This window comes from Pristis pectinata, chromosome 13 (genome assembly GCF_009764475.1).
Source record: "Pristis pectinata isolate sPriPec2 chromosome 13, sPriPec2.1.pri, whole genome shotgun sequence".
In the NCBI taxonomy this organism is placed as follows: Eukaryota; Metazoa; Chordata; class Chondrichthyes; order Rhinopristiformes; family Pristidae; genus Pristis; species Pristis pectinata.
Window position 1 is genome coordinate 39,303,649 of NC_067417.1, and position 26,281 is coordinate 39,329,929.

The 26,281-nt window shown below is 40.5% G+C and overlaps 1 protein-coding gene across 1 annotated transcript in view; it reads right to left on the minus strand.

Annotated features, from left to right (window-relative positions):
• The window catches only part of plekhg4 (pleckstrin homology domain containing, family G (with RhoGef domain) member 4), a 103,697-nt gene extending 81,755 nt beyond the window's left edge, over nt 1-21,942 (minus strand). Inside the window, exons 1-2 of the mRNA XM_052028712.1 lie at nt 21,793-21,942; nt 14,270-14,467 (exon numbers count right to left, since the gene is read on the minus strand). Of these exons, the coding sequence (XP_051884672.1) occupies nt 14,270-14,467; nt 21,793-21,942 (348 nt within the window). The remainder of the gene's footprint in view (nt 1-14,269; nt 14,468-21,792) is intronic.
• Between the last annotated feature and the right edge of the window lie 4,339 nt (nt 21,943-26,281).

Below are 26,281 nucleotides of genomic sequence, written 5' to 3' on the forward strand. Positions count from 1 at the left end.
TCCTTGGAGTTCCATGCGCAAACATGAAGTCCCTCCTGAAACAACTTCTGGTCTCTCTAATGGCCTCAATAATCAGCTCTTAATTAATTCCCCCTGAACTTCTTACAGCACGTCACTACCATAAATGCCTATGCATTTACGTTAAATACTACCGAAGAAAGAAATAGTTCTTCATGTATTGGACTCTATCCACAATGAAAAAGTTGGTAGAGACAGCAATTACTGGAAAGATGTGTTAAGACACATGAAATGGGAAGCAGAACAGCAATGGACTCTTTTTCTTAGATAAATGTATAGATCAGTTCTTTGCTAATGATATTTAGACAAAAGAAAAACTAAAAGCAACACAGATGCATCTGCAATCCAGACAATGGCATCTTATCAACTACATCACCATCCACCAACGTGACAGTTACTAGAGCCAAATGTGAAACAGAATCTAGATAGTCTGTAACAGCAGTATTCCAACCTACACAACACAAGCTCAGTAAAAGATTTCAACACATTAAATCTACTGTACATCAACTATCGGATGTAGACTCTGCAGTTGCTAAAAATGAGTTTTCTTCATCCTTTCCACTCTTGGTAACTAAAGGAAAAATGTGGTCATTAACATGGCTGAATCTGTGTTGGGACAAAATAAAACATTCCAAACACCAGATCAGGCAGAAAACATTACAATGAATTCACAGAGTGCATTGGGGTAGTTTCTTTATGCAATATATTATAGAGCCAACAAGCAAAAATGCTATCTTGGATCTGGTAATGTGTAATGAGACAGGCTTAATATATGATCTCAGAATAAAAATCCCCAAGGAAGCAGTGATCAACAGTGTGATAAAATTTGGCTTGAGGACAAGAAATTTTAAAAAGGGGAATAACAAAGTAGCGAAATGAGTGTCAGCTAAAGTTAACTGGGGAAATAGGTTAGCAAGTTAGACAACAGACACGCATCTGAGGTTATTCACGACACCCAGCAAAATTATATCCCAGTGATGAACCAACCATGGCCAATCAAGGAAGTTAAGAAGGGTATTATGTCGAAAGAAAAAAGCAAAGCTGACAGAAGTTAATGCTAGGCTTGAAAAATGGGATAAATTCAGAATCCGGTAAAGGAGGACTAAAAATCAGAAAGGAGAACACAGTGAAGCTCCGACAATCCGCTAACCAACTGTTTGGAAATTCTGATGACTTGGTATCTGGTTCATCAGGAGCTGTTTCCCATGCTCTCTTTACATTCACTGGGCCCCATTTCCGGCACTCCCTTTGTACTCAATGGGCTTCTGTTTCCTGCGCTCCTTTCACTCTCACCTGCGTCCTGTTTCCCACATTCCCTTTACACTGACTGAAGCCCATTTTCCCATGCTCCCTTTAAACTCAGCAGGTTCACTGGAAATTCATTATATTACAGTGTAACATCTTCTAAAAAGTGAACTTAAAGTTGTGTTGATATTAAAAGGAGTAATATCCAATAGTCCAGAAAAACTGCCAGACTGGCACCACCGAAGTCCCAAAGGTGCCGGATGATAAGAATTTTACTGAGGACAAACCAGCAAGAATACTGACGATAACAGTTTAAGTTTATAAAGAGTAAGAGAGAAATCAAAGTGGTCCTTTGAAGTATAAGGCTGGGGAAATAGTTATAGGGAACATGGAAATGGCAGATACATTAAACAAATATTTTGCATCAGGCTTTACTGTAAAAGATACAAGCATCCCATTAATAGTAACAAATACAGAGGAAGAATTAAATACTATAATAGAGTCCCTGACCAGCCGCGAGTTATGGCAGGGCTTACGTGCCATAACAGGCTAACATGCCATAACAGGCTACAAGACGAAGTCGGGCTGCATAGCTAGCAACAGCGCATCCCTTCCTGATGAACTTAACGCATTCTATGCACGTTTTGAACAAAAAGGAAGTGGATTGTCATCATCCACTCTGACAGCCACCAACGCAGCTGAACCTGCGATCACAGTGGAGGACGTAAGATCAGTCTTCTGGAGAGTGAACACGAGGAAAGCACCTGGGCCAGATGGTGTCCCGGGCCGCGTGCTCAGATCTTGTGCTGATCAGCTGGCAGAAGTATTTGCGGACATATTCAACCTCTCCCTGCTTCAATCTCAGGTTCCCTCTTGATTTAAGAAGATCACTATCATCCCGGTACCAAAGAAAAGCAAGGTAACATGCCTCAATGACTACCGACCAGTGGCTCTGACACCCACCATCACGCATCAACTCCAGCCTACCAGACAACCTGGACCCACTGCAATTCGCCTATCGGTGAAACAGGGCTACAGCGGATGCCATCTCCCTGGCCCTACACTCAGCTCTGGAGCATCTGGACAGTAAAGGCACATATGTTAGACTATTGTTTATTGACTACAGCTCTGCATTCAATACAATAATTCCAAGCAAGCTTGTCACCAAAGTCCGAGACCTAGGACTCAACATCTCCCTCTGTAACTGGATCCTTGACTTTCTAACAAACAGACCGCAATCAGTGAGGATAGGCAGCAAACCTCTGGCACGATTATTGTCAACACTGGTGCCCCACAAGGCTGCGTCCTCAGCCCTCTACTCTACTCCCTATACACTCATGACTGCATGGCCAGATTCTGCTCTAACTCCATCTACAAGTTTGCAGATGATACCACCGTTGTAGGCCGTATCTCAAACAGTGATGAGCCGGAGTACAGGAAGGAGATGGAGAGCTTAGTGGAATGGTGTCAAGACAACAACCTTTCCCTCAATGTCAACAAAACAAAAGAGCTGGTCATTGACTTCAGGAAAGGATGCACCTGTCTACATCGATGGTGCTGAGGGTTGAGAGCTTCAAGTTCCTGCTGGGTGTGAACATCACCAACAGCCTGTCTTGGTCAAATAACGTAGATGCCACACCCAAGAAAGCTCACCAGCGCCTCTACTTCCTCAGGAGGCTAAAGAAATTTGGTTTGTCCCCTTTGACTCTCACCAACTTTTATCGATGCACCATAGAAAGCATCCTATCTGGATGTATCACAGCTTGGTACGGCAACTGCTCTGCCCAGGACCACAAGAAGCTGCAGAGAGTTGTGGACGCAGCCCAGAGCATCATGGACACCAGCCTCCCCTTCTTGGACTCTGTCTTTACCTCTCGTTGTGTTGGTGTAGCAGCCAGCATAATCAAAGACCCCACCCACCCAGGACATTCTCTCTTCTCCTCTTCCATCGGGTAGAAGATACAGGTGCCTGAGGGCACGTACCACCAGCCTTAAGGACAGCTTCTACCCCACTGTGATAAGACTATTGAACGGTTCCCTTATACAATGAGATGGACAATGACCTCACGATCTACCTTGTTGTGGCCTTGCACCTTATTGCACTGCACTTTGTCTGTAGCTGTGACACTTTACTCTGTACTGTTACTGTTTTTACCTGTACTACATCAATGCACTTTGTACTAACTCAATGTATCTGCACTGTGTAATGAATTGACCTGTACGATCGATTTGTACGACAAGCTTTTCACTGTACCTTGGTACAAGTGACAAAAATAAACCAATACCAATTACAGTAAAGCTTCTACACTCATTTCCATCCCTTTTGTAATATAGGACAGCATTCAAATTTTCCTTTTTAATTACTTGTTGTAAGTTTTTTTTATTCATTTACAGGATATAGGTATCACTAACCCTAACTGCATCCCTAAATTTAGTGGTAGCAGGCCTCCTTTATGAATCACTGCAATTCTTTTGGTGAAGGTACAACCATTGTGTATTTGTGTAGGGAATTCCAAATTTCAAACATGATAGTAATGAAGGAATAACAATACATTTCCAAATCAGTCTGGTATTTGACTTGAAGGGTAACCTGAAGGTAATGTACCCATATGCCTTTTGCTTCATCCTTCTTGGTAATACAGGTTCCAGGTTTCAATGCTGTGTTGCAGTAAACTAGTTGAGTAACTGCATGACATTTTGCAGATGGCATTCATTACATCCACAATGCCCCGGTGGTGGAGCAAATAAACCTTTAGGATGGTGAATGGTGTGCCAATCAAGCAAGCTATTTTGTCTTGTATAGTGTGCGCCTGGAATATTTTTGGAATTGAACACCCAGTATAGAGCACGAAAAGAACTTGGGGTGTCAGAAGGTGAGTCACCCTACACAATAATACCAGCTTCTGATCTGCTCTTGCACCCAGTACAGCTGTTCCCGTAAACTTTGGATCAATGGGAACCATATGAATGCTGATGTTTGAGGACTCAGCAATAATACCAAGATAACAATTACCCAATCAATCACCAACAAAGTAATGGAAGGCATTGACAACTGTACTATCAAGTCATTAATAAGTAAATGTTCACTGAAGCTCAGTTGGGTTTCAAGAGGATCACTCGATCCAGACGTTATTGCTTTGGTCCAAACAGAGATAAGGTGAGAGTGAATGCCTTTGACATCAAGGCAGCATATGTGACCGACAATGGTATTAGGGAGCCCTGGTTGCATTACAGTCAACAGTTATTGAAGAGAAGGTACTCAATGATTGGAGTTATACCTTGTAAATTAGGACAATCAGACAGCACAAGAACAGACTGATAACCAATGTAAAAGGGTCTTCAATAGGCATGCTAACAATAAAAACTTTGGCAGAAGAGAGATGAGGTCAATTAGGTAGCCGAAGAGAAAGCTATTGACAGAGGTGGAAAACATGATAATGGTTCCAAGGTGAAGACTTTGGAAAACCATGGTTTTAAACAAAAGAGCTTATTGGAATGCAGCTTGAGATACAAATTGGGGTGCAGGAAAGGGCTACAGTACTTCAAATGGGTAAGTAATCCAGCCCAGATGGAGGATGCATTCTAGGATTGAAAGACTGCAAACATTACACCTTTTATTCCATAAAGGGGCACAAGGATAAACTTAACATTCACAGGCAGATGGTTTTTGATTGATAGAAAAATTGTTATAATCAATAATCCTGGTTAAAAAAAAACACCCACCTTGACAACCACAGATAGACTTTGTTTTGGACAAATTGTGTTTGCCTAGCTTTGAGAACTGGTGATGTAACAATGAAGACAATCTATTTGATTATCTGAAGGTGTTTGATAAAATATCACATATTGGGCATTAGCAACATTGGTGCCTTGGTATAAAAGGTAGAGAAGCAACAAGGATATTAAACTGGCTAAAGAACATAAAGGAGAGCTTTGGTCAATAACTACTTTTCACAGGAAAGCAGCATACAGTGTTATTCCCTAGGGTTCAGCACATGGACCACTGTTTTTTTGATATACATTAATGAATTGGAGGCTTTAAAGTCTGTAGATGATATGAAACTTGCCAGCTTAGTATATACAATGAGGTTAAAAAGTAATGGGCTTCAAGGGCATAAAATCTGTGCTGATGCTGTTCAATGTAGAGAAGTGTGAAGTGACATGTTATGACAGTACGAATGGGAACAGACAATAAATGCCAAATGATACAACTCTGAAGAGGGTGTAAGAAAAGAAGGGGGTATTTGTGCACAGTTCTTCACAATTTAGAACACACAAGATCCCAGAAGATTATAAAAGCCAAAAAGCAGACTCGATAGGCTGAATGGCCTAATTCTGCTCCTACAGAACATAGAACATTACAGCACAGTACGGGCCCTTCGGCCCACAATGATGTGCCAACATTTTATCCTGCTATAAGATCCATTTAACTCTTCCCTCCCACATAGCCCTCCATTTCTCTTTCATTCACGTGTCTCTTAAATGTCCCTAATGTATCTGTCCCCACAACTTCTGCTGGCAGTGCGTTCCGTGTACCCACCACTGTGTAAAAAAAAAACCTACCTCTGACATCCCCCTTATATCTTCCTCCAATCACCTTAAAATTACGCTCCCTCATGTTAACCATTGCCGCCCTGGGAAAAAGTCTCTGACTGTCCACTTGATCTATGCCTCTTATCATCTTGTACACCTCTATCAAGTCACCTCTCATCCTCCTTCTCTCCGAAGAGAAAAGCCCTAGCTCACTCAACCTATCCTCATAAGACATGTTCTCCAATCCAGGCAGCATCCTGGTAAATCTTCTCTGCACCCTCTCTAAAGCTTCCACGTCCTTCCTATAATGAGGCGATCAGAACTGAACACAATACTCCAGTGTGGTCTGACCAGAGTTCTATAGAGCTGCAACATTACCTCGCGGCTCTTGAACTCAATACCCCGACTAATGAAGGGCAACACAACATACACCTTCTTAACAACCCTATTGACCTGCGCAGCAACCTTGAGGGATCGATGGATGTGGACCCCAAGATCCATCTGTTCCTCCACACTGCTAAGAGTCCTGCCATTAACCTTGTATTTTGCCTTCAAATTCGATCTCCTGAAGTGTATCACTTCACACTTATCTGAGTTGAACTCCATCTGCCACTTCTCAGCCCAGCTCTGCAGTCTATCAATGTCCTGTTGTAATCTAAAGCAATCTTCCACACCATCCACAACACCACCAACCTTTGTATCATCAAAAAACTTACGAACCCATCTTTCCACATTCTCATCCAAATCATTTATAAAAATCACAAAGAGCAGAGGTCCCAGAACAGATCCCTGCGGAACACCACTAGTCACCAACCTTCAAGCAGAATACGCTCCATCTACCACCACCCTCTGTCTTCTATGAACAAGCCAATTCTGAATCCAGACAGCCAAGTTTCCCTGGATCCCGTATCTCCTGACTTTCTGAATGAACCTTCCATGAGGAACCTTATCAAACGCCTTACTAAAATCCATGTACACCACATCCACTGCTCTACCTTCATCAATGTGCTTTGTCACATCCTCAAAGAATTCAATCAGGCATGTGAGGCATGACCAGCCCCTCACAAAGCCATGCTGACTGTCCCTAGTCAGCTTATGCTTCTCCAAATGCCCATAAATCCTGTCTCTAAGAATCTTCTCTGGCAATTTGCCCACCACTGAAGTACGACTCACTGGTCTGTAATGCCCAGAGCTATCCCTACTCCCTTTCTTAAACAAAGGAACAACATTTGCCACCCTCCAATCATCTGGCACTACTCCCGTGGCCAACTAGGACACAAAGATCATCACCAAATGCGCAGCAATCTCTTCCCTCGCTTCTCGTAATAACCCTTTTGGATATATCCCATCTGGTCCCTGTGACTTATCTACCCTAATGTTTTTCAAAAGTTCCAGCACATCCTCTTTCCTCACATCGACATGCCCTAGCGTATCAGCCTGTCATACGCCATCCTCACAAATGTCAAGGTCTCTCTCTCTGGTAAATACTGAAGCAAAGAATTCATTAAGGACCTCCCTTACCTCTTCTGACTCCAGGCACATTTCCTCTTTTATCCCTGATCAGTCCTACCCTCACTCTAGTCATCCTCTTATTCTTCACATACGTGTAGAATGCCTTGGGGTTTTCCTTGATCCTACTCACCGAGGACTTCTCATGCCCCCTTCTAGCTCCCCTAAGTCCATTCTTAAGCTCCCTCCTGGCTACCTTGTAACTCTCCAGAGCCCTGTCTGATCCATGCTTTCTAAACCTCAGGTAAGCTTCTTTCTTCCTCTTGACAAGATATTCTACATCTCTTGTCAACCATGGTTCCTTCACTCTACCATTCTTACCCTGCCTCAATGGGACAAACTCATCCAGAACCCCATGCAAGTACTTCACATTTCCGCTGTGCACTTCCTCAAGAACATCTGTTCCCAATTTACACTCCTAAGTTCGTGCCTAATAGTATCATAATTCCTCCTCCCCCAGTTAAATACTTCCCCATATCATCTGCTCCTATTCCTCTCCAAGGCGATGGTAAAGGTCAAGGGGTTATGGTCACTAACTTCAAAATGTTCTCCCACTGAGAAATCTGAAACCTGATCAGACTCATTGTCCCATACCAGGTCCAGAATGGCCTGTCCTCATACTGTGTCAGGAATCCTTCCTGGACAGACCTAACAAACTCCGTCCCATCTATCCCCTTTACACTAAGGAGGTACCAATCAATATTAGGGAAGCTGAAATCACCCATGGCAACAGCCCTGTTATTTTTGCACCTCTCCAAAATATGCCTCCCGATCTGCTCCTCAGCATCTCTGCTGCTATTGGGGGGGGGGGGGGGGGGTCTGTAGAATACTCCCAATAGAGTGATCACTCCCTTCCTGTTTGACTTCCACCCACACTGATTCAGAAGACGATCCCTCCAGGACGTCCTCCCTTTCTACAACTGTGACACTGTCCCTGAACAGCAAAGCCACTCCCCCACTTCTTTTACCTCCGTCCCTGTCCCTTCTGAAACATCTAAACCCCAAAATATCCCGCAGCCATTCCTGTCCTTGCGACAGCCAAGTCTCTGTAATGGCCACTATGTCACAGTTCCATGTACTTACCCGTGCTCCAAGTTCATTACCCTTGTTCCTGATACTTCTCGCATTAAAGTAGACACACATCAGCCCATCCAACTGACTGCAATTTTGCCCTTTCAAATGCCTATCCTTCCTTACAGTCTTTTTACACTCTGCATCTACTTGTACACTAAATGCACCAACCTCTGACCTATCACTCTGGTTCCCATCCCCCGCCAAACGAGTTTAAACCCTCCCCAACAGTTCCAGCAAACCTGCCCGCAAGAATATTGGTCTCCCTCAAGTTCAGGTGTAATGTCCCTTTTGTACAGGTCGTACCTTCCCCAGAAAAGATCCCAATGATCAACAAATCTGAAAATCTGTGTCTTTGGTTATTACTAAACCTCTCTTAAAAAAAACACATGAAATCATCTCCAGCTGCAATTCTGTGCACCATACTTGAGGAAGAACCCAAAAACTTCAGAGGGATGCAGAACAGATTTGCTTAGTGTTCACTACATGTGTACGGACTTGTGAATTGAGATATTCTCTTGATAGGAGTTAAGACAAAGAGTTGATGGAAGTTTAAAATCATGGAGGAGTTGTAAAATCTAAAGAATGAGAAATGTTTTCCAATAGCTGAAAGATTTATATATTAATTAGCAAAAGATCCACAAGTGATATGGGGCCAGTGGGGGGGGGGGGGGTGGTGGTGATGGCAATTTTGACTATTGAGCGCTTAGGATGTGAAATACAGCACTGGATATGGCAGTAGATGCAGATTCAGCAATTGCCTTCAAGGGAAAATTGAAGAAAAAATTGCAGGGATCTGAGAAAATGTTAGAAAAGGGACAAACTGGATTATTTATTGAAGGAGATAGTATAAATTCAATAGATTCTTCTGCAATGCATTATTATGTGACAAAGAGGAGCCTGTTTGCAAAGGTAGCTGTGGCAACACAAAACTATGCATCCCCGCCTTACTAAATTCAAGACTCTGTAAGCGCCCACACACCCTTCTTTTCCAGTCAAATGGAAAGATTCAAAAGTGAGACCTTGTAAGACCTTTAAGACCTTGACAATTATGGAACTAACAATTATGGAAATTGTTTCATAACCTTCACAGATTAGAGGTTTGATAGTACTTGCCAGCTCACATGCTTTTTTCTCAAAGCTCCATCACAAAAGGCAGTTGAAGTGAGCAACATGTGCTGTGGATAAAGGGGAACTAGTGAAAGTATCATGCTTAGATTTCCCAAAAATATCTTGTAAAGTACTGCATCAAGGATTATTGCTGAAAATATAAGCTCCGTGGAGGGGAGAACATTTAACATCAATAAAAATTTGACTAATAGAAAATTGTGTAAATGTATCTCTTTCTGGTTGGCAAGATGTAATGACTGGCATTAGGTGCTGGAGCCTCAACATTTTACAATTTTACTTGGTTTAAGGTATGGTTGATAAATTTACTGATAGCACAAAGATAAGTAGGAAATAAGTTCTGGAGAGGATATAAGAAGGCTACAGAGGTAAATGGATAGGTTATATGACAGAGCAAAGATCTGGGAAATAGGGTATAAATTGAAAAAATAAGATTGTCCATTTTGAGAGAGAAAAAAAGAGAATATTAACTTAAATAGTTGAAAAGCTCTGAGATCTAGGAGTATCTGCATGCCCTAGTGTATGAGTCACGTAAGACCAGTATACAGACACAGCAAGTAATTAGGAAAGCTAACAGAATGTTATTGTTTATTGAGAGAGAAATTAGATACAAAACTAGAGGGCAAAAGAACAAAAGGGTCTTTGACTTGAAGTGTTGACTCTGTTTCTCTTTTCACTGATGCTGCCGGATCTGCTGAGTGTTTCTAGCATTTTGTTTTTTTGGGAGGCGATACTTCAGTTATAGGGGGCTCTGGTGAGACCACATCTGGGATACTGGGTACAGTTTTGTTCCTCTTATTTACAGAAGGATATTAATGCACTGGAAGCAAATGGATAATGCATATTGAAGCAGCTCATGGAAGATATACAGGACAAATACTTGGATGTCTTATGAGGAAAGGTTGGGCATGCTAAGCTCACGTCTGCTGGAGTTTATGAGAGAAGAGGAGAGAGGTGACATGACAGAAGCATAATAATCCAGAGGGGTCTTGAAACTTCAATGTGGACTGATGTTTCTGCTTTTGAAACCTGGAACTAGAAGTCACTGTTTAGAACTAAAGGGTCACCCATTTAAGACAGAAATGAGGCATTTTTTTTAATCTCAGAGTTGAGAATCTTTCATATCTTCTTATGACACGAGGTCATTTGGCTCAACGAGTCTATTCTGGGTCTCAGACTATTTCCATTAGTCCCATTCCCACACAATCTAATCTCTCCATCAATTTGCTCCACATTCTCATGCCATCCACCTACATAAGGGATAATTTACAGTAGCCAATTACTCTACCAGCACAATCTTTGATAACATGAGAAACTAGAGCATTTTGGGGAAATCCACGTGGTCAAAGGGCGAATACACAAACTACATATGGACAGCACCCAAGGTCATGATTGAAACTCAGCTGTTGGAGCTATGTGGCAGCAGCATTAACTGCTGCACATGCTTTGGAAGTCTCTTCCTCAAAAAGCAGAGTCTTTGATTTTATTTTAAGGCAGGCAATTAGGTTCTTGATAAGCAAGCAAGAAAGGTTACTGCCCATAGCTGGAAATGCAGGGCTGAGGTTGCAGACATATCAGCCAAGATCTTACTGAATTGCAGAGTGGACGTGAGGAATCATGTGACCTGTTCCTAATTTGTATGTATAATCCACCATATCAGAGGCAATCACAACCGTATGACAGTAGGAAGTCTAATTATGATAGTATGGACAACAATCCAAAACTACTTTGCAACTTGGGATTGTTCACAGTCAAAAGTTATATTTAATCAGAGCCATAGCTTATGGTTCTCCTGGCATTGATTAAAAACTGGACTAATTTTTGGAAATGTATGGTGCAATTAAGCAGATACAGAATCAAGGTAACAAATGCAAGTCCCAATTTGTTGCTCTAGCAGAGGTCGCAAATGGGCCCCAAGTAGGGGCAAGAGGTAGTTACAGGTTTGAGAAGTAAGGTTACACTGCAGGCAGACCTGAAAGATAGATAGATTGAAAACAAAACCTAACAGAGGCATTAAGATCTATTTTCTCTTCAATTGAATGCAAAACAAAAAAGGGACAGACAAATTAAAGCCCTGATTCTAAAGACTGACTCATCCAAGTACCACACAAGTTTACAAAACAGAAGGCAATTATTTCGCCAGACACATACAGACACGTTGCTGGATCAATCCAAATCAAATCTCTTTATCTTGCTCTCCCCAAAAGCCCAATATTTTCATCTGCATCAAATATCTTCCCTTAAAGAATGTAGTAGCTTTTATCCCAATTAGTCCATGAAATAAAATCAAAATCCTCAAGCTTACTGAAAAATACTATCTGGTTGAACACACAATGCACAATTTTGCCAGAGGGGGCAGACCACGACCAGAAGACACACCAAATAGCAAATTTAATAGCTTAGCTTACAAAAATATACCTTCATGACGGTTATATGAAACAAGAGCAGAATAGAAAATGCATAAAGTCCTAAGATTTATGATAGACAGACAGACAGACAGACAGACAGACAGACATTAGATAGCTAGTTCAAAGAATACTTTCCCTTCACTCCCAAGCAGCAAAAGATGCTGCTGGACTTTATAGTCAAAAGACTGAGATTTCTCCTCTTCCTCTGCCATTTTTCTTCACTTCTCCCGTGCATCAAACCAAGTTTAAGATTTTGCACAGCCCTATCCCTGAATTGGACACTTTCTCTGGTCTTTCGCCTAGTGTCCCTTGTACCCTCTCCAAGACCATTTTGTCCAGAGAGACAACCTTTGGTACAGTTAATCTCAAATAACCTCCTCAAAGATCTTTCTATTGAACTTCCACTAAAGCCCATTTGTTACCACACTATCATTGGCAGATTGCCTCATCACCAGAATATTCAAACAAGCATCAGCCTTCATGCCTGCTCTGACCTTCATTTAATTAGTTATGCAAACTACAAAGTATCCAGGTGCTATTTAAATAAACACATTTTATCTCTCCATTGCACTCAGATTGGTCTCCATTCAAGAGGGTACATGAATCTTCAATTTAACTTTTGAACCTTCTGACAGAGCACTACTTTCTCAGTACTGTGCTGTGTGAAAGCCTGTTTTCTGTGTTCAAGCCTTCACAGTGAGCCTTGAACCCCCAACTTTCAGAAACTGACACGAGACTACTATCAACTGTGGTACAGTGAACATTACACCTAGACTAATTCAAACATTAAAATTGGCACGTTCCCTTTAACCCTCAATTTTTATCGATGCACCATTGAAAGCATCCTATCTGGATGCATCGTGGCTTGGTATGGCAACTGCTCTGCCCATGACTGCAAGAAACTGCAGAGTTGTGGACACAGCTCAGCACATCACGGAAACCAGCCTACCATCTATGTCTACACTTCTCACTGCCTCGGTAAAGCAGCCAACATAATCAAAGACTCCACCAATTGGACATTCTCTCTTCTCCCCCCTCCCATCAGGCAGAAGACACAAAAGCCTGAAAGCATGTACCACTAAGCTCAAGGACAGTTTCTATCCTGCTGTCATAAGACTACTGAATGGTCCCCTAGCCTAAGATAGACTCTTGATCTCACAATCTCCTTCGTTATGACCTTGCACCTTATTGTCTACCTGCACTGCACTTTCTCTGTAGCTGTAACATTTTCTTCTGCACTGTTATTATTTTTACCTTGTACTACCTCAATGCACTGCTGTAATGAAATGATCTGTATGGATGGTCTACAAGTTTTTCCACTGTACCTCGGTACATGTGACACTAATAAATCAATTCCAATATTATTTAATAAAACTTACTTTATAACAACCACAAAAAACAAATTAAAACAAAATGCAATTGTACTTTAACGTAGATTTTATCTTTAAATCAAAAATATATTTTCTCTATTCATTATTTTAACAACTTTGGTATTCCCAAGATGGTTTGGAAATACCATTTGAGATTATGCTCTATTTAAACAGCAATAACACAAAAGGATGCATTTGACATAAGAATCAAGTAACTAAAACAAGCAGTTATCAAAAGTATTATTGTTGAAACTTTATCAGTCATATCATTAATGGGATATGTGTTGACTAAACAAAATTCATAACATCTTATGGAGTAAGGGCTTTAACCTAATTTTCATCTTCCTTTGGTATACAATTTTACATTTGTTAATTTTTGCATTAATCAAATACACACCAACATGCAAAGATCCTTTATCCATGCTTCTAGAATATCAAAGAAGATGCACTCACATCTGTATTTTCATTTCGTTAAGACTTGAAGTACTCACAAATCAAAGATTTAATGTGCTTTCCAACCACATTTGGAAGTCCCACAAATACTCAATATCAAATTTTTGAAGAGAATGAAAACATTCCTGTATTAGTCCATTCAATTACATAGGTCTAAGGTTAAAAGAGTAATTACTTCTTGGATGAATAAGTTTTTATGCTATAAATTGTCATTACAAGATAAAGTTATTCAGCCCATGACATTTTTTTAAAGTGGCAATTCATAATTTTCATCTTTTTTTGACTAACTTGTTTCTTGTCCTTCTAAGTACATGGCCAAGGTTAGAGAAACTTACTGCAAGTGAACCAAACCTTTTCCCATAGTTTGCTTTGAGCTATCACCTCTATCACATTTTACATTTTAAATGAAGAGATTCATCGTAACCATCACAATAGTTTACATCAGTTCACTTTTTCATTTTATATCAAGTCATAACCTACTAAATCATATCTTTATAAATTACCTCCACCCACTGCTCTCAAACATTTACTTACACAAGCGTCCTGCTGAATGCACTGCAGAATGTGTTTAGCAGGGACAAGGAAATCAATAAGGTAGCACAATCCATCACCACAGTATGTTTTCTCCACTACATCAAACACCTGACAGAGAACAGTGGATGCTGTTGCTTCGAAGGGGGGATAGAGTGTTGATAGAGTATTCTGAATACAAGTATCCAAGGATTCAGAATCCTGCCAAAAGAAGAGTATAATTAGTCAGAAACTACAAAAATAGACAGTATTCTTCCTTACAACGTAAACAAAATGTGATTCTCATCAACCCTTAGGTATTCTAACAAGTTAACTACTTTCAATGAAAATAAAACTTACTAATTCTACATCCACCAATGGTCATTTTGTGTAACCTACCAACAAAATAGACTGAACGAACTACACAAACAAGATGAGCACAAAATATCATTCATAAATAAATTTTGCATTGTAATTTGTTCCTATCTAAATTCCAAATAATGATTTTTTTTCCTGATAAAGGGTTAACTTCATGTATTGATATTTCTTGCATCATCATGCATTGATGCTACAATAGCAGAGAATGCTCTATCACTGCTAGTAAAACATTAGTGTACATTCTTAATAGAAAGTCAAGAATTATTATTTGTTCTGTTGAATGACCAAGTGGCAAAAAAGTTGTAGTAAATTGTGAGGCAATAAATAAGAATTCCACTCTTGCCATGCAACCCAATGGACATCTGGTACTCTAGAAATCCTGGACATTGCACCAAGTGAATATGAGATACTTCAAATAATTATCTACCAGAATTCAAATCTGAGAAGTGGTGCAGAATGGATTTCCACAAGGTATTCTACCTCTGACTGGCAGGTACAGCTGTCCAAGTACTTGCATCAAATCCAGTCAGGAAACAATGAAGTAGCTTGCTTAAAGAGGTTAAAATGCTTCCGTTCATTTACTAATCTTCAAGGAAGAAGTTTTAATGTGATGGTAATTGATTTGAATGAAGTATAATCCTCTTACTGGACCTCAAGTATATCATGCTTCATCAGCGAAAGGAACAGCATGACTCACAGACCTAACGTCATTCATGTACAAATGTCAGTCAGATTTTCTTCTCTTCATTTGTTCATGGGATGTGGATGTCACGAGCAATTCCTGCATTTATGCCCACCCCAAACTCCCCTGAACTGAACAGTTAAGAGCCAACCCCTTGATAGGTCTGGAGTCACACAGAGTCAAGACTGTACAAGGACAACAGGTTTACCTCTGAATATATCAGAGGACCATTTGGATTTTTACAACAATCCTGTAGATTGGTAACTACAATTACTGAGAGTAGCTTTTCTTCATTTGAATGACAGATTTTATTTAATTATTAACAATTAAATTCATTTGTTGGCATGGTTCCCCACATCAATTGCCAAGAACTCCAGCAGCTAGTCAAGAAACTTAACCCCTTTGCAAACAAACAGTATAGATTGCATAGTAATATTTCAGTGTGGTAGTGAAAACATTCAACACAGGTGAAGGTTCTTTCATTGGAGCGACAAGTTGATTAAAACACTTTTCTCCAATACTAGACTTTCACAAATATGACTTTATTATGATCAATATCTTATGTAAAAAGCTCTGCAAAAATACTCAAGGTGTCCTATTCACTCAGAGATGACAGTTAGTTTTAAAACTTCTGCAAATTAACATTGAATTTTTTAAAAATTATTTTTGATATTTTAGTTTTTGATGTCAACAAGACATCATGCTAGTTAAGCTTTGCTCAGAAGCTTTTGCCAATACCAATGAACAAAATATGGGTTTTAGATTGGTTTTCACAACACAAAAGGAAGCATCCTCAAGAAAATTTAGATTCTTATTTTGGACTAAAAACAAAACAAAACCTTGAACTTTACCTCTGAAAAGGGGTTTGTGATATAATTCTAACTGTAATAAAGGCAAGTCACTTTAAGGATATTGGGTTCCTTTCACCTTAAGAACTATGATACATGGTTCATTATTGAAGCATGTACTATGATTGCAGTTTCCATCGAAGACCAAGTGCCACCACAAACATATCTCCAAGTTGGATTGATGTGTTACTTAGAGGTATATTTGCAGTTGGTGTACCCATGTATCTGTTGTCTTTATCCTCCTGGGTGTTAGAGGTCATGGCTTATGTCAAAGAAGCCATGCTGCTCTTGAGTGGTGCTTTGGCCTGGCTGGTGTCAAGCTTCTTGGAGTATTGCTGGAGCTGTACTCATCAAGGCAAGTGAAAGAGTTCCATCACACACATAACCTCTACCTTGTAAAGATTTTCAGAGCTGCAGTGAGAGTAGTCTAGTCATGTAACAGCATTGCACTTTATAGACAATATACATTGCAGCCACAGTGGAGGAAGTTTATCTGTAGGTTAACAGATGGTAACTGAGTTATGCTGAAAGAAGTGTAGTCAACCAACATCTGCGGCATTCAAGAGTTCCTCACAAAAGAGAGGCAATTCAATGCTCTTTTTCAGAAATATTGCTTTCCTATCTATCAAAGGTACAGTAGAAAATGTTTTCTTTCAGTAAAAATCAATAGCTGATATTCAGTTGTCTCCCTTTGGTAGCTGCCGGTTCCAGAAGCTTTTCCTTGATTCAGTTTTCTGAGTGACCTGGATTGACCAGAAGAAAGTACCCCTACTTCTGCAAAGCCTCACCCAGGCTAAACAATTCAGATGAAAAGGAGTAACTTCTTTATGCCTACTAAATGGAAGACAATAGAGTCAAATCAAAGACAGTGGAGCAAGGACAGGAATCTCATAGAAATACAGTGAACTCAAGTCAAAATAAGTAAATTAAATCCATTTCTCTAAAGCATACTCAAGAAAGAAGAATTCAGCAAAGGACAATCAAACCTTGTACTTTTTTTTACATACTATAAAGGGCAGAGATGTACTGTTGCAATTAGGGACAATATATCACAAGCAAATGAATTCATGCATGATGTTGCTGGTGTTAAGCACAGATTTTATGATAAACTGTTGAAGTATAGTGACTGTCTAGTTTACTCTCTTGCTGTTCCAAATGTTACCTTACAGAGTCTGATACACATTTCTCTAATGCCCCAGAATCTGATATGTGATCATGATCCATGGACTGCTTAAGCGGCTACCTTATGACAAACTGCCAGGATACAACACTGACTTTATAACTGAGCCTCAAATATTTTACACAATCATCTCTACAACAAAATACATAAAACCATCCTTGGAGAAAATAATTATCTAATGATCTGCATAGAGCTAGTATTGGGGAATAGCAAGATAGTAACTTTGCTGTAAAAGCAAGCGTAAGAGCAGAACTGACTTCAAGCTGTTTGTAACTCTTCAGCAACAACAGCAGCATATCCAACACAATTAGAGCAATTTTAATTATTATTACTTTATACAAGTGAGAGGCAAGTTAATGAATTCATGTTAACTATTGTAATCAGCACTGCCTTCTTGAATTGTGAGCAGTACGCAATATAGACAGTTGTTAAAAACAGGTACGTATCACAATAGTGCAGTGAAGTTTAATATTTTTCTGTGAACATGCCAGGCTTGGCTGATATTCTTCCTCGTGCAATTTCCCACTCAGTATCCTTCATCCTCTTGGTGTTCAAAATATCTTGCAAGCTCAGCTTTGATATATTCAATGCCTAAGCATCCACAACTCTTTGAGGTAAAGAATTCCAAAGATTTACAATCTTAATGGCAATTTTGCCTCATCTCAGTCCTAAATTAGCAAGCCCCTAAGCCCAAGACTATGCTCCCATTTCTGAACTCTCTAATAAGAAACAGCATTTCAGAATCAGATTTATTATCTGACTTGTATGACGCGAAATTTGTTGTTTTGCGGCAGCAGTGCAATGTAAAGACATAAAAATCATTATAAATTACAAAAATAAATAACCAATGCAAAAAAAAGGGATAACAAGGTAGTGTTCATGAACCGTTCAGAAATCTGATGGTGGAGGGGAAGAAGCTGTTTCTGATTCATTGAGTGTGGGTCTTCAGGCTCCTGTACCTCTTCCCCGATGGTAGTAATGAGAAGAGGGCATGTCCCAGATGGTGAGGGTCCTTAGTGATGTATGCTGCCTTCTTGAGGTACCACCTCCTGAAGATGTCCTTGATGGTGGGGAGGCATATGCCTGTGATGGAGCTGGGCGAGTCTACAACCCTCTGCAGCCTCTTACGATCCTCTGCACTGGAGCCTCCATACCAGGCAGTGATGCAACCAGTCACAATGCTCTCCACTGTGCATCTATAGAAATTTGTAAGAGTCTTTAGTGACATAGCATATCTTGGAGAATGAGAGGAGACTTGATAGAGGTATAAAAGATTATGAGAGGCATAGACAGAGTGGACAGCCATCACCTTTCCCCCAGGGCGGTAATGGCCAATACTAGAGGTCACCTGTTTGAGGTGTATGGAGGAATGTTCAGGGGGGATGTCAGAGATAGGTTTATTTTTTACACAGAGTGGTGGGTGCCTGGAATGCACTGCCAGGGGTGGTGGTAGGGGCTGATAGGATAGGGTCATTTAAGAGACTCTTAGATAGGCACATGGATGAAAGAAAAATAGAGGGTTATGGGAGGTGAAGCAGAGAGGGGGATAGATAGAATGTGGATAAGGTTTATATGGGTCAGCACAACAACGTGGGCCGAAGGGCCCGTACTGTGCTGTACTGTTCTATGTTCCATGTCCTATGTCCTCAAATTCCTAACGAACTAGAACCACTGGCATGCCTTTTTCGTGATTGCATCAATATGTTGGGCCCAGGATAGATGATGTTGATACCCAGGAACTTGAAGCTGTTACCCTTTCCACTGCTGACGCCTCAATGAGGACTGGTGTGTTCTCTTGACTTCCCCTTCCTGAAGTCCACAATCAATTCCATGGTCTTACTGACACTGAGTGCAAGGTTGTTGTTGCGATCTCTCTCTCTCAGATTGCCATCTGAGATTCTGCCAACAACAGTGGTGTCATCAGCGAATTTATAGATGACATTTGAGCTGTGCTTAGTCACAGACATGAGTGTAGAGCAGAGTAATGCACGAAGCATTCATCCTTGAGGTGTGCCCGTGTTGATTGTCAGCAAGGAGGAGATGTTATTACCGATCTGCACTGACTGTGGTCTCCCGATGAGGAAGTCAAGAATCCAGTTGCAGAGGGAGTTACAGAAGCCCAGGTTTAGAAGTTTGGTGATTAGTACTGAGGGAATGATGGTGTTGAATGCCTAGCTGTAATCAATAAACAGCAGCTTCACATATGTTTTGCAATTGTCCAGATGCTCCAAAGTAGAGTGGAGAGCCAATGAGATTGTACCTGCTGTAGACCTGTCGTGGCAGTAGGCGATTTGTAGCAGGTCCAGGTCCTTGATCAGGCAGGAGTTAATTCTAGTCATAACAAACCTCTCGAAGCATTTCATTATGGTAAATGTGAGTGCTACTGGGCAGCAGTCATTAAGGCAGCTCACCCTGCTCTTCTTGGCACTGGTATGTTTGATGCCCTTTTGAAGCAGGTGGGAACCTAAGACCACAGCAGTGAGAGGTTGAAGATGTCCTTGAACGCTCCAGCCAGTTGGTTGGCACAGGTTTTCAAAGCCTGGACAGCTACACAATCAGGCCATGACACCTTGTGGGGGTTCACCCTCTTGAAGGATGTTCTGACATCAGCCTCGAGACAGAGATCACAGGGTCATCGGATGTTGTGGGAATTTGCACAGGTGTGCTGTTATTCTCCCTTTCAAAGCATGCATAAAATGTGTTGAGCTTGTCAGGGAGTGAAACATCAATGCCATTTATGTTGTTAGGTTTCGCCTTTTAGTAAGTAATGGCATGTAAACTCTGCCACAACAATTTCTTCTCTAATCTCCCACAAAGTCCTAGGATGCACTCAGTCAGGCCCTGGGGAGTTATCCATCTTAATATGCTGCAAGGCTGCAAATACCTCCTCCCTGATAATATGAATGTCCTCCAGAACATCTCCACTTGTTTCCCTTATCTCTTGAGCAACCATGATTTTCTCCTCAGTACACACAAAGGAAAAATATTCATTAAAAATCCCACCCATTTCCTGCAGCTCGAGGCAGCCCTGCTGATCTCCAAGGGGACCTACTCTCTCCCCAGCCACCCTTTTACTCTTAATATAGCTAGAGAACCTCTTGGGATTTTCCTTAACCTTACTGCCAGATCCATCTCATACTCATTCTTTACCCTTCTGACTTCCCTCTTAAGAGTATTCTTAATCTTTTTATTGTCATCAAGGGATTCACCAGTCCCCGACCACCTAAACCCAATGTATGCTTCCTTCTTTTTCTTGACCAGAGCCTCAATATCTCTCGTCAGCCAAGGTTCCCTAAACTTGCCAGATTTACCCTTCACCCTAACAGGAACATGCTGCCCTTGGACTCATGATATCACACTCTTAAAAGTCTCCCACTCGCTATTCATTCCTTTCCCTTCAAACAGGCTCACCCAATCGACCTCTGCTAGATCTTGCCTAATTCCCCCCAAATTAGCCTGTGGACCTGTCCCATCCTTTTCCATCACTATCTTAAAACTAACAGAATTATGGTCACTAGAGCCAAAGTGCTCCCTGACTGCCAATTCAGTTACTTGCCCTGCCTCGTTCCCTAAGAGGAGGTCCAGTATTGCACCCTCCCAAGTAGGGCCCTCTATATATTGACTCAAGAAACCTTCCTGGACACATTTCACAAATTCCATCCTATCCAGGCCCTTAACACAGTCAATTCTAGGAAAATTAAAATCTCCCACTAATGCACCTTATTATTCTTACAACTATGAGCAATTTCTCTACACACCTGCTAAAGTTCCTGCTGACTACTGGGGGGTCTATAATACAGCCCCACTAGAGTGACCCTCCCCTTCTTGTTTCTAAGTTTTACCCATATGGCCTCACTGGATGATCCTCCAAGAACATCATCTCTAAGTACTGCTGTTACATCCTCCCTTATCAAAAAGGCAATACCTCCTCCTTGCTCACTTGTACCTCTGTCACGCCTGTGGTATCTAGATCCTGGAATATTGAGTTCTGCCCTTCCCTCAACCACATTTCTGCTATGGCGATAACATCCCAGTGCTCAGAGCCAATCCACTCTCTGAGATCATCACCTTACCTGTTAACGTCATGCATTGAGATAAATGCAGTTTAACTGAGTATTCCTTTCCCTACCTTCTTGTAGGATTCTGGATCACCAGTCTTGAACACCACAGATCTAGCCCTCAGCAGACTGCAAGTCTCCTGGTTTATCTACAGCTTCTGTCTTGGGAAGACTCGGTATGTTCTCGAAGGCACACTCATCCACACAAGTCTTATGACATTGGTGACAGCTGGGACCAATGGTTGTGTAACAGTGATCAAGTGTGTTGGCTCCTCTGGTTCTGCAGGTGACATATTGGTGGTAGTTGGTCAGAGACTGCAAGCTGGTCTGGTTGCAGTCTCCTGCGATGATCAGGAAGGCATCAGGCTGCGCTGTCTTGTCACTGTTGACAAGGTGCTCACCTCCTTCAGTACCAGCTTGACACATGCCAGGGGTGAAATGTACACTGTTACCACGATGACAGTAGGGAAATCCCTCGGCAGGTAGGACAGATGGCACTTGACTGCCAGATGTTCCAGGTCGGGGGAGCAGGACCAAGATAGAACCGCCATGCTTGTGCACCACGATGACATATACTCTGTCTCTCTCTCAAAAGCTTCTGCATTTCAATGACATCGGCAACCAAGCTTCCTCATTTACTCTTTAAAGCTCAATCCCTCAGCTAAGGAATTTATCCTGTAAATCACTTCTGCAGTAACCAAGGTTAACATATTCTTTTTCAGTTATAGAAACCAAAATTACACACGGTACTTCAAATGTAGACTCAAATCCCTGTACAATCGTCATTACTTTTGTACTCCAGCCCACCTGTAATAAAGACCAACATACCTTGAGGTTTTCTAATTGCTTAATGAACCTACAAGTTTACTTTCTGAACCCAATATACCTGGACCTCCCAGTACACAAACGTTTGCCAGTTTCCCAATATTTAAAAAAAGACTCTGCTCTCTATTCTTTTTAACAAAGTGAAAAGCCTCACATTGTCCCAGTCTATATTCTATCTGGGACATTTTTGCCCATGTTAACCATGTTCTTCTGCACATTATTTCTCATCTAACCTTACATCAACGAACCAAATATATCTGCCTTTTCATCCAAGTTATTAAGGTAAAATATGAACAGATGAAGTACTGATTGATACTTGTGGCATGCAATAACAATCTACCAACTTGAAAAATACTCATTAATTCCTTGTTTTATTTTTATTTGTAAACCAATCCTCTATTCATTTCTACAGTAAAAAAAACAACTTCTGTGAACATTCAGCCAATGCCAATGGTTCACCTCTGAACCTGTAGGCTGTTGCCTTATGTACAACCTCTCAGTTGAGTTACATTGAGACTGAATGAAAAAAAAACTATCTGATTCAGAAGTGGGATTATGACACAAAGGAAGAGATAAAGAGGTTTTAGCAGAGTTTTTTTTAAATGGTGAGAGATTGGGTACTGTTACTGTTGAAAGGGCCCAACACAAGCCACTAAAAGCCAATATACAAATGTAACAAGCAATTGGTAAAGTAAATGGTACGTTAGTGTTTACTATGAGGGGATTTGAACACAACGGTAAGGAAGTCTTATTGCAATTGTATAGATGCCAGTGAAACTGCACCAGGACTACTGTACACAGTTTCTGCTACCTTACCTAAAAAGGATGTACTTGCCATGGAAGGTGAGCAGTGAAAATTCACTAGACTGGTTCCAAGGATGGTCATTTTGCCATACGAGGAAAGACCAAGTAGACTAGGCCTGTATTCTCTAGTTTATAAGAATGAGAAAAGAGCGCATTGAAACTTAGAAAATCTTACAGAGCTTGACAGGATGAACGCAGGGAGGATATTTTTCTTGGCGGAGGTATCTAGAACCAGCGGTCATAGTCTCAGAATAATGGGTAGGCTAATTTGGACTGAGACAAGGAGAAATTTCTTCACTCAGCAGGTAGTGAAGCTTTGGACGTGTCAACCTTAGAGTGCTGTGGAGGCTCAAGTTGATGAGTTCGTTCAAAACAGAGATGAAGAGATTGCTGGTAAATAAGGGAGTCAAACGATATGGGCATTATGCAGAAAAAAGACACTAAGGAAGATATCAACTAAGATCTGATGAATGGCAGAACAGGCTCCAAGTCACAATAGCCAACTCCTGCTCCTATTTCTTATATGCCTGATGCTGCCAAGAAACTCCTGAAATTGAGGACATGTTCCCCATATTAGCAGCCTTCACCTTGATCAGGATAAAGATTTACACAAAGTTTGCACTCTGTCTGCAATTACTTCCACTGTTTGCACAAAATACCTTACAAGCTTGTTCACTACCAACATTATAAATTACTAACATGGATTTGTGATACTGAATCACTTGTTTGAATCTCACTTAAGCTTATTTTTGTAAAATCAAGATAATTTTGAGATCAAGGTACAATTGTTCTCTATTAAATGAAAGCAGCCTCCCCTCCATGGACTCTGTCTACACTTCCTGCTGCCTTGGGAAAGCAGCTAGCATAATCAAAGACCCCTCCCACTCTGGACATTCTCTCTTCTCCCTCCTTCCATCGGCTAGAGATACAAAAGCTTGAAAACACACAGCACCAGGCTCAAGGACAGCTTCTATCCCACTGTTACAAGACTCTTGAATGGGCCTCTTGTACGATAAAGATGAACTTCTGACCTCACAATCTACCTCGTCATGGCCCTTGTACCTTATTGTCCACTTGCACTGCACTTTCTCTGTAATTGTAACAGTAACACCATATTCTGCATTTTGTTTTTGCTTTTCCCTTTATAATATCTTGATGAATTATGTTTTGAAATTATCTGTACGGATGGCATGCAAAACAAAGTTTTTCCACAGCATCTTGATATAAGTGACAGAAATAAACCAATTACCAATTAAGGATACCACTGTAGCGCAATATCTTACGGGGCTTTATTTTACTGTATATGGTGAGGAAGAACAAGTGGAGGAAAAATTAAACATGCATTATGCATCACAATCTTCAATAGGATAAATCAGCAGAGTTTGAGGAGAATAGATCATAAATCTGAGAATCAGCATTACTAGGATGATCCAGCATAGCTTGCAGTAATGGAGAGGATAATGAGTGATGTAAAGAAGTCCCACCCTCTAGACCATTAGTGTCGCCTCTCTTATTCTTCAGTCATCATTGATGGCTGTTAGCCGAGGAAACACAGGAGCTGGTTCTCAAAAAGGATCACAAGACAATACCATTAACAGTCAGTATAAAAAGTTTCTTTAAAAATGCAGACAAAGAATTCATGCTGTTTAAGCTATTTTTGACCATACTGAACTTTGCAAATTTCTGCAAATAAAAAATGTCAATTGCAGTGTCCTGCAATTTTGTCCATCTTTGGCTTTTTTGAATTCATTCTGCAATTTAAGTAGGGCCTCACATGGAATAAAGTTTTACATTTTCCAAGAGTAACTTGGGTACACTAATTGGCAAAGTTAGAGCAGATAGCACAACCCACAGTTTCAGGATTAAATGAAAGCTCTGCAAATTCTGCATGGAAAGCCAGAGGTATAGCAACAATGGTGCCAGTCTTCTTAACATTACTGCATTGTGATGCACAGCATTAGTAAATAGACTTGCAAAACAGAAAACTTTAGGTGGAATACTGAAGTTATAAATACATGACCCCAAACTGAAGACATACATATTCAGGAAAATATGCAGATAAAGTAAAATCAGCAGTCAACACTGTGGTTACAGGAAAATGTGTGTCAACTGGCTTTCCACAGGAAATGTATCACAAGCATGGAATAAATTGCCTTTTCTTTCTATTCACATAAACGTGGGTACACTTATCAACCTTTACAAGCAATGTTATTTTGTTACTAATCTTACTATATTTGTTCCTATCTATAACTTTTATTTTAAAATTGGCCAATATTCCCTTTCACTTTCAAGAACAGTGCTACTTTTTATTGGAACAATTTTTTTTAAATATCACTTGAATACAATTCTTTACTTTCTCTAATAAAGCCAATCTTATTAAGGTCTGCACCCAAAGGGAAACTTTCTCCCAGGATGAGAAAAAGGTCACATACACATGCCGAGGTCTGTAGTCAATAAATCAGTTTAGAATGCATATTAGCTGGCCACAAATTGGAAAAATACAACAGCCAGGAGTCTGTGGTTAGTCATGAAATAACATGTTCTCTAGATATCTCCAGGAAAACTACAAGGATCAGTGTGGATGTCACTTTTTCCGTTTTTGATTTCTGTCACCTGTTATTTTAAGGGGATCAGCACTCAAATTGTTATCAATATTGCCAAGCAGCCAATCACATGAGTCTTCTCCCTGGTATTCTGTCTGTGAGAAAAACATTTACTGCTTTATATTGTTAACATTTTATAGCGGGCAAAATAAAGTTTGGCATATAACGTTCAACTGTAGAAGCTAAAATATCATAAATAAACTTTACAAAAATAAATAAGTTACTTTAAAATCCATTATAATTTGAAATATTTACATAACTAAATGATAATTCACAAACAAAAAAAGTTATTTTCCCCCAGAGAGTTTGCTAAGCTGTTATTATATCTTAGTTTGCAATTTAAATAAGAATCATACTCATGTATCAAAGCATCACATTTTCAGGTCATTTTGTATGATCTTAGAAATAGTGATATTTTCAGCAATTCACCAATTTTGCTTGAGTGTAGTGGAGAAAGCTGAAGCATTGGCAAGAATCATCGGCCAGAAGTACCAAGTGGATGATCCATCTTGGCTTCCTCCAGTGTTCGCCAGCATGACAGATGCCAGTCTTCAGCCAATTCAATTCACTCCATGTAGTATCAAGAAACGGCTAAAGACACTGAATACAGCAAAAACTATGGGCACTATCAATGTTCCAGCAATAGTACTGAAGATTT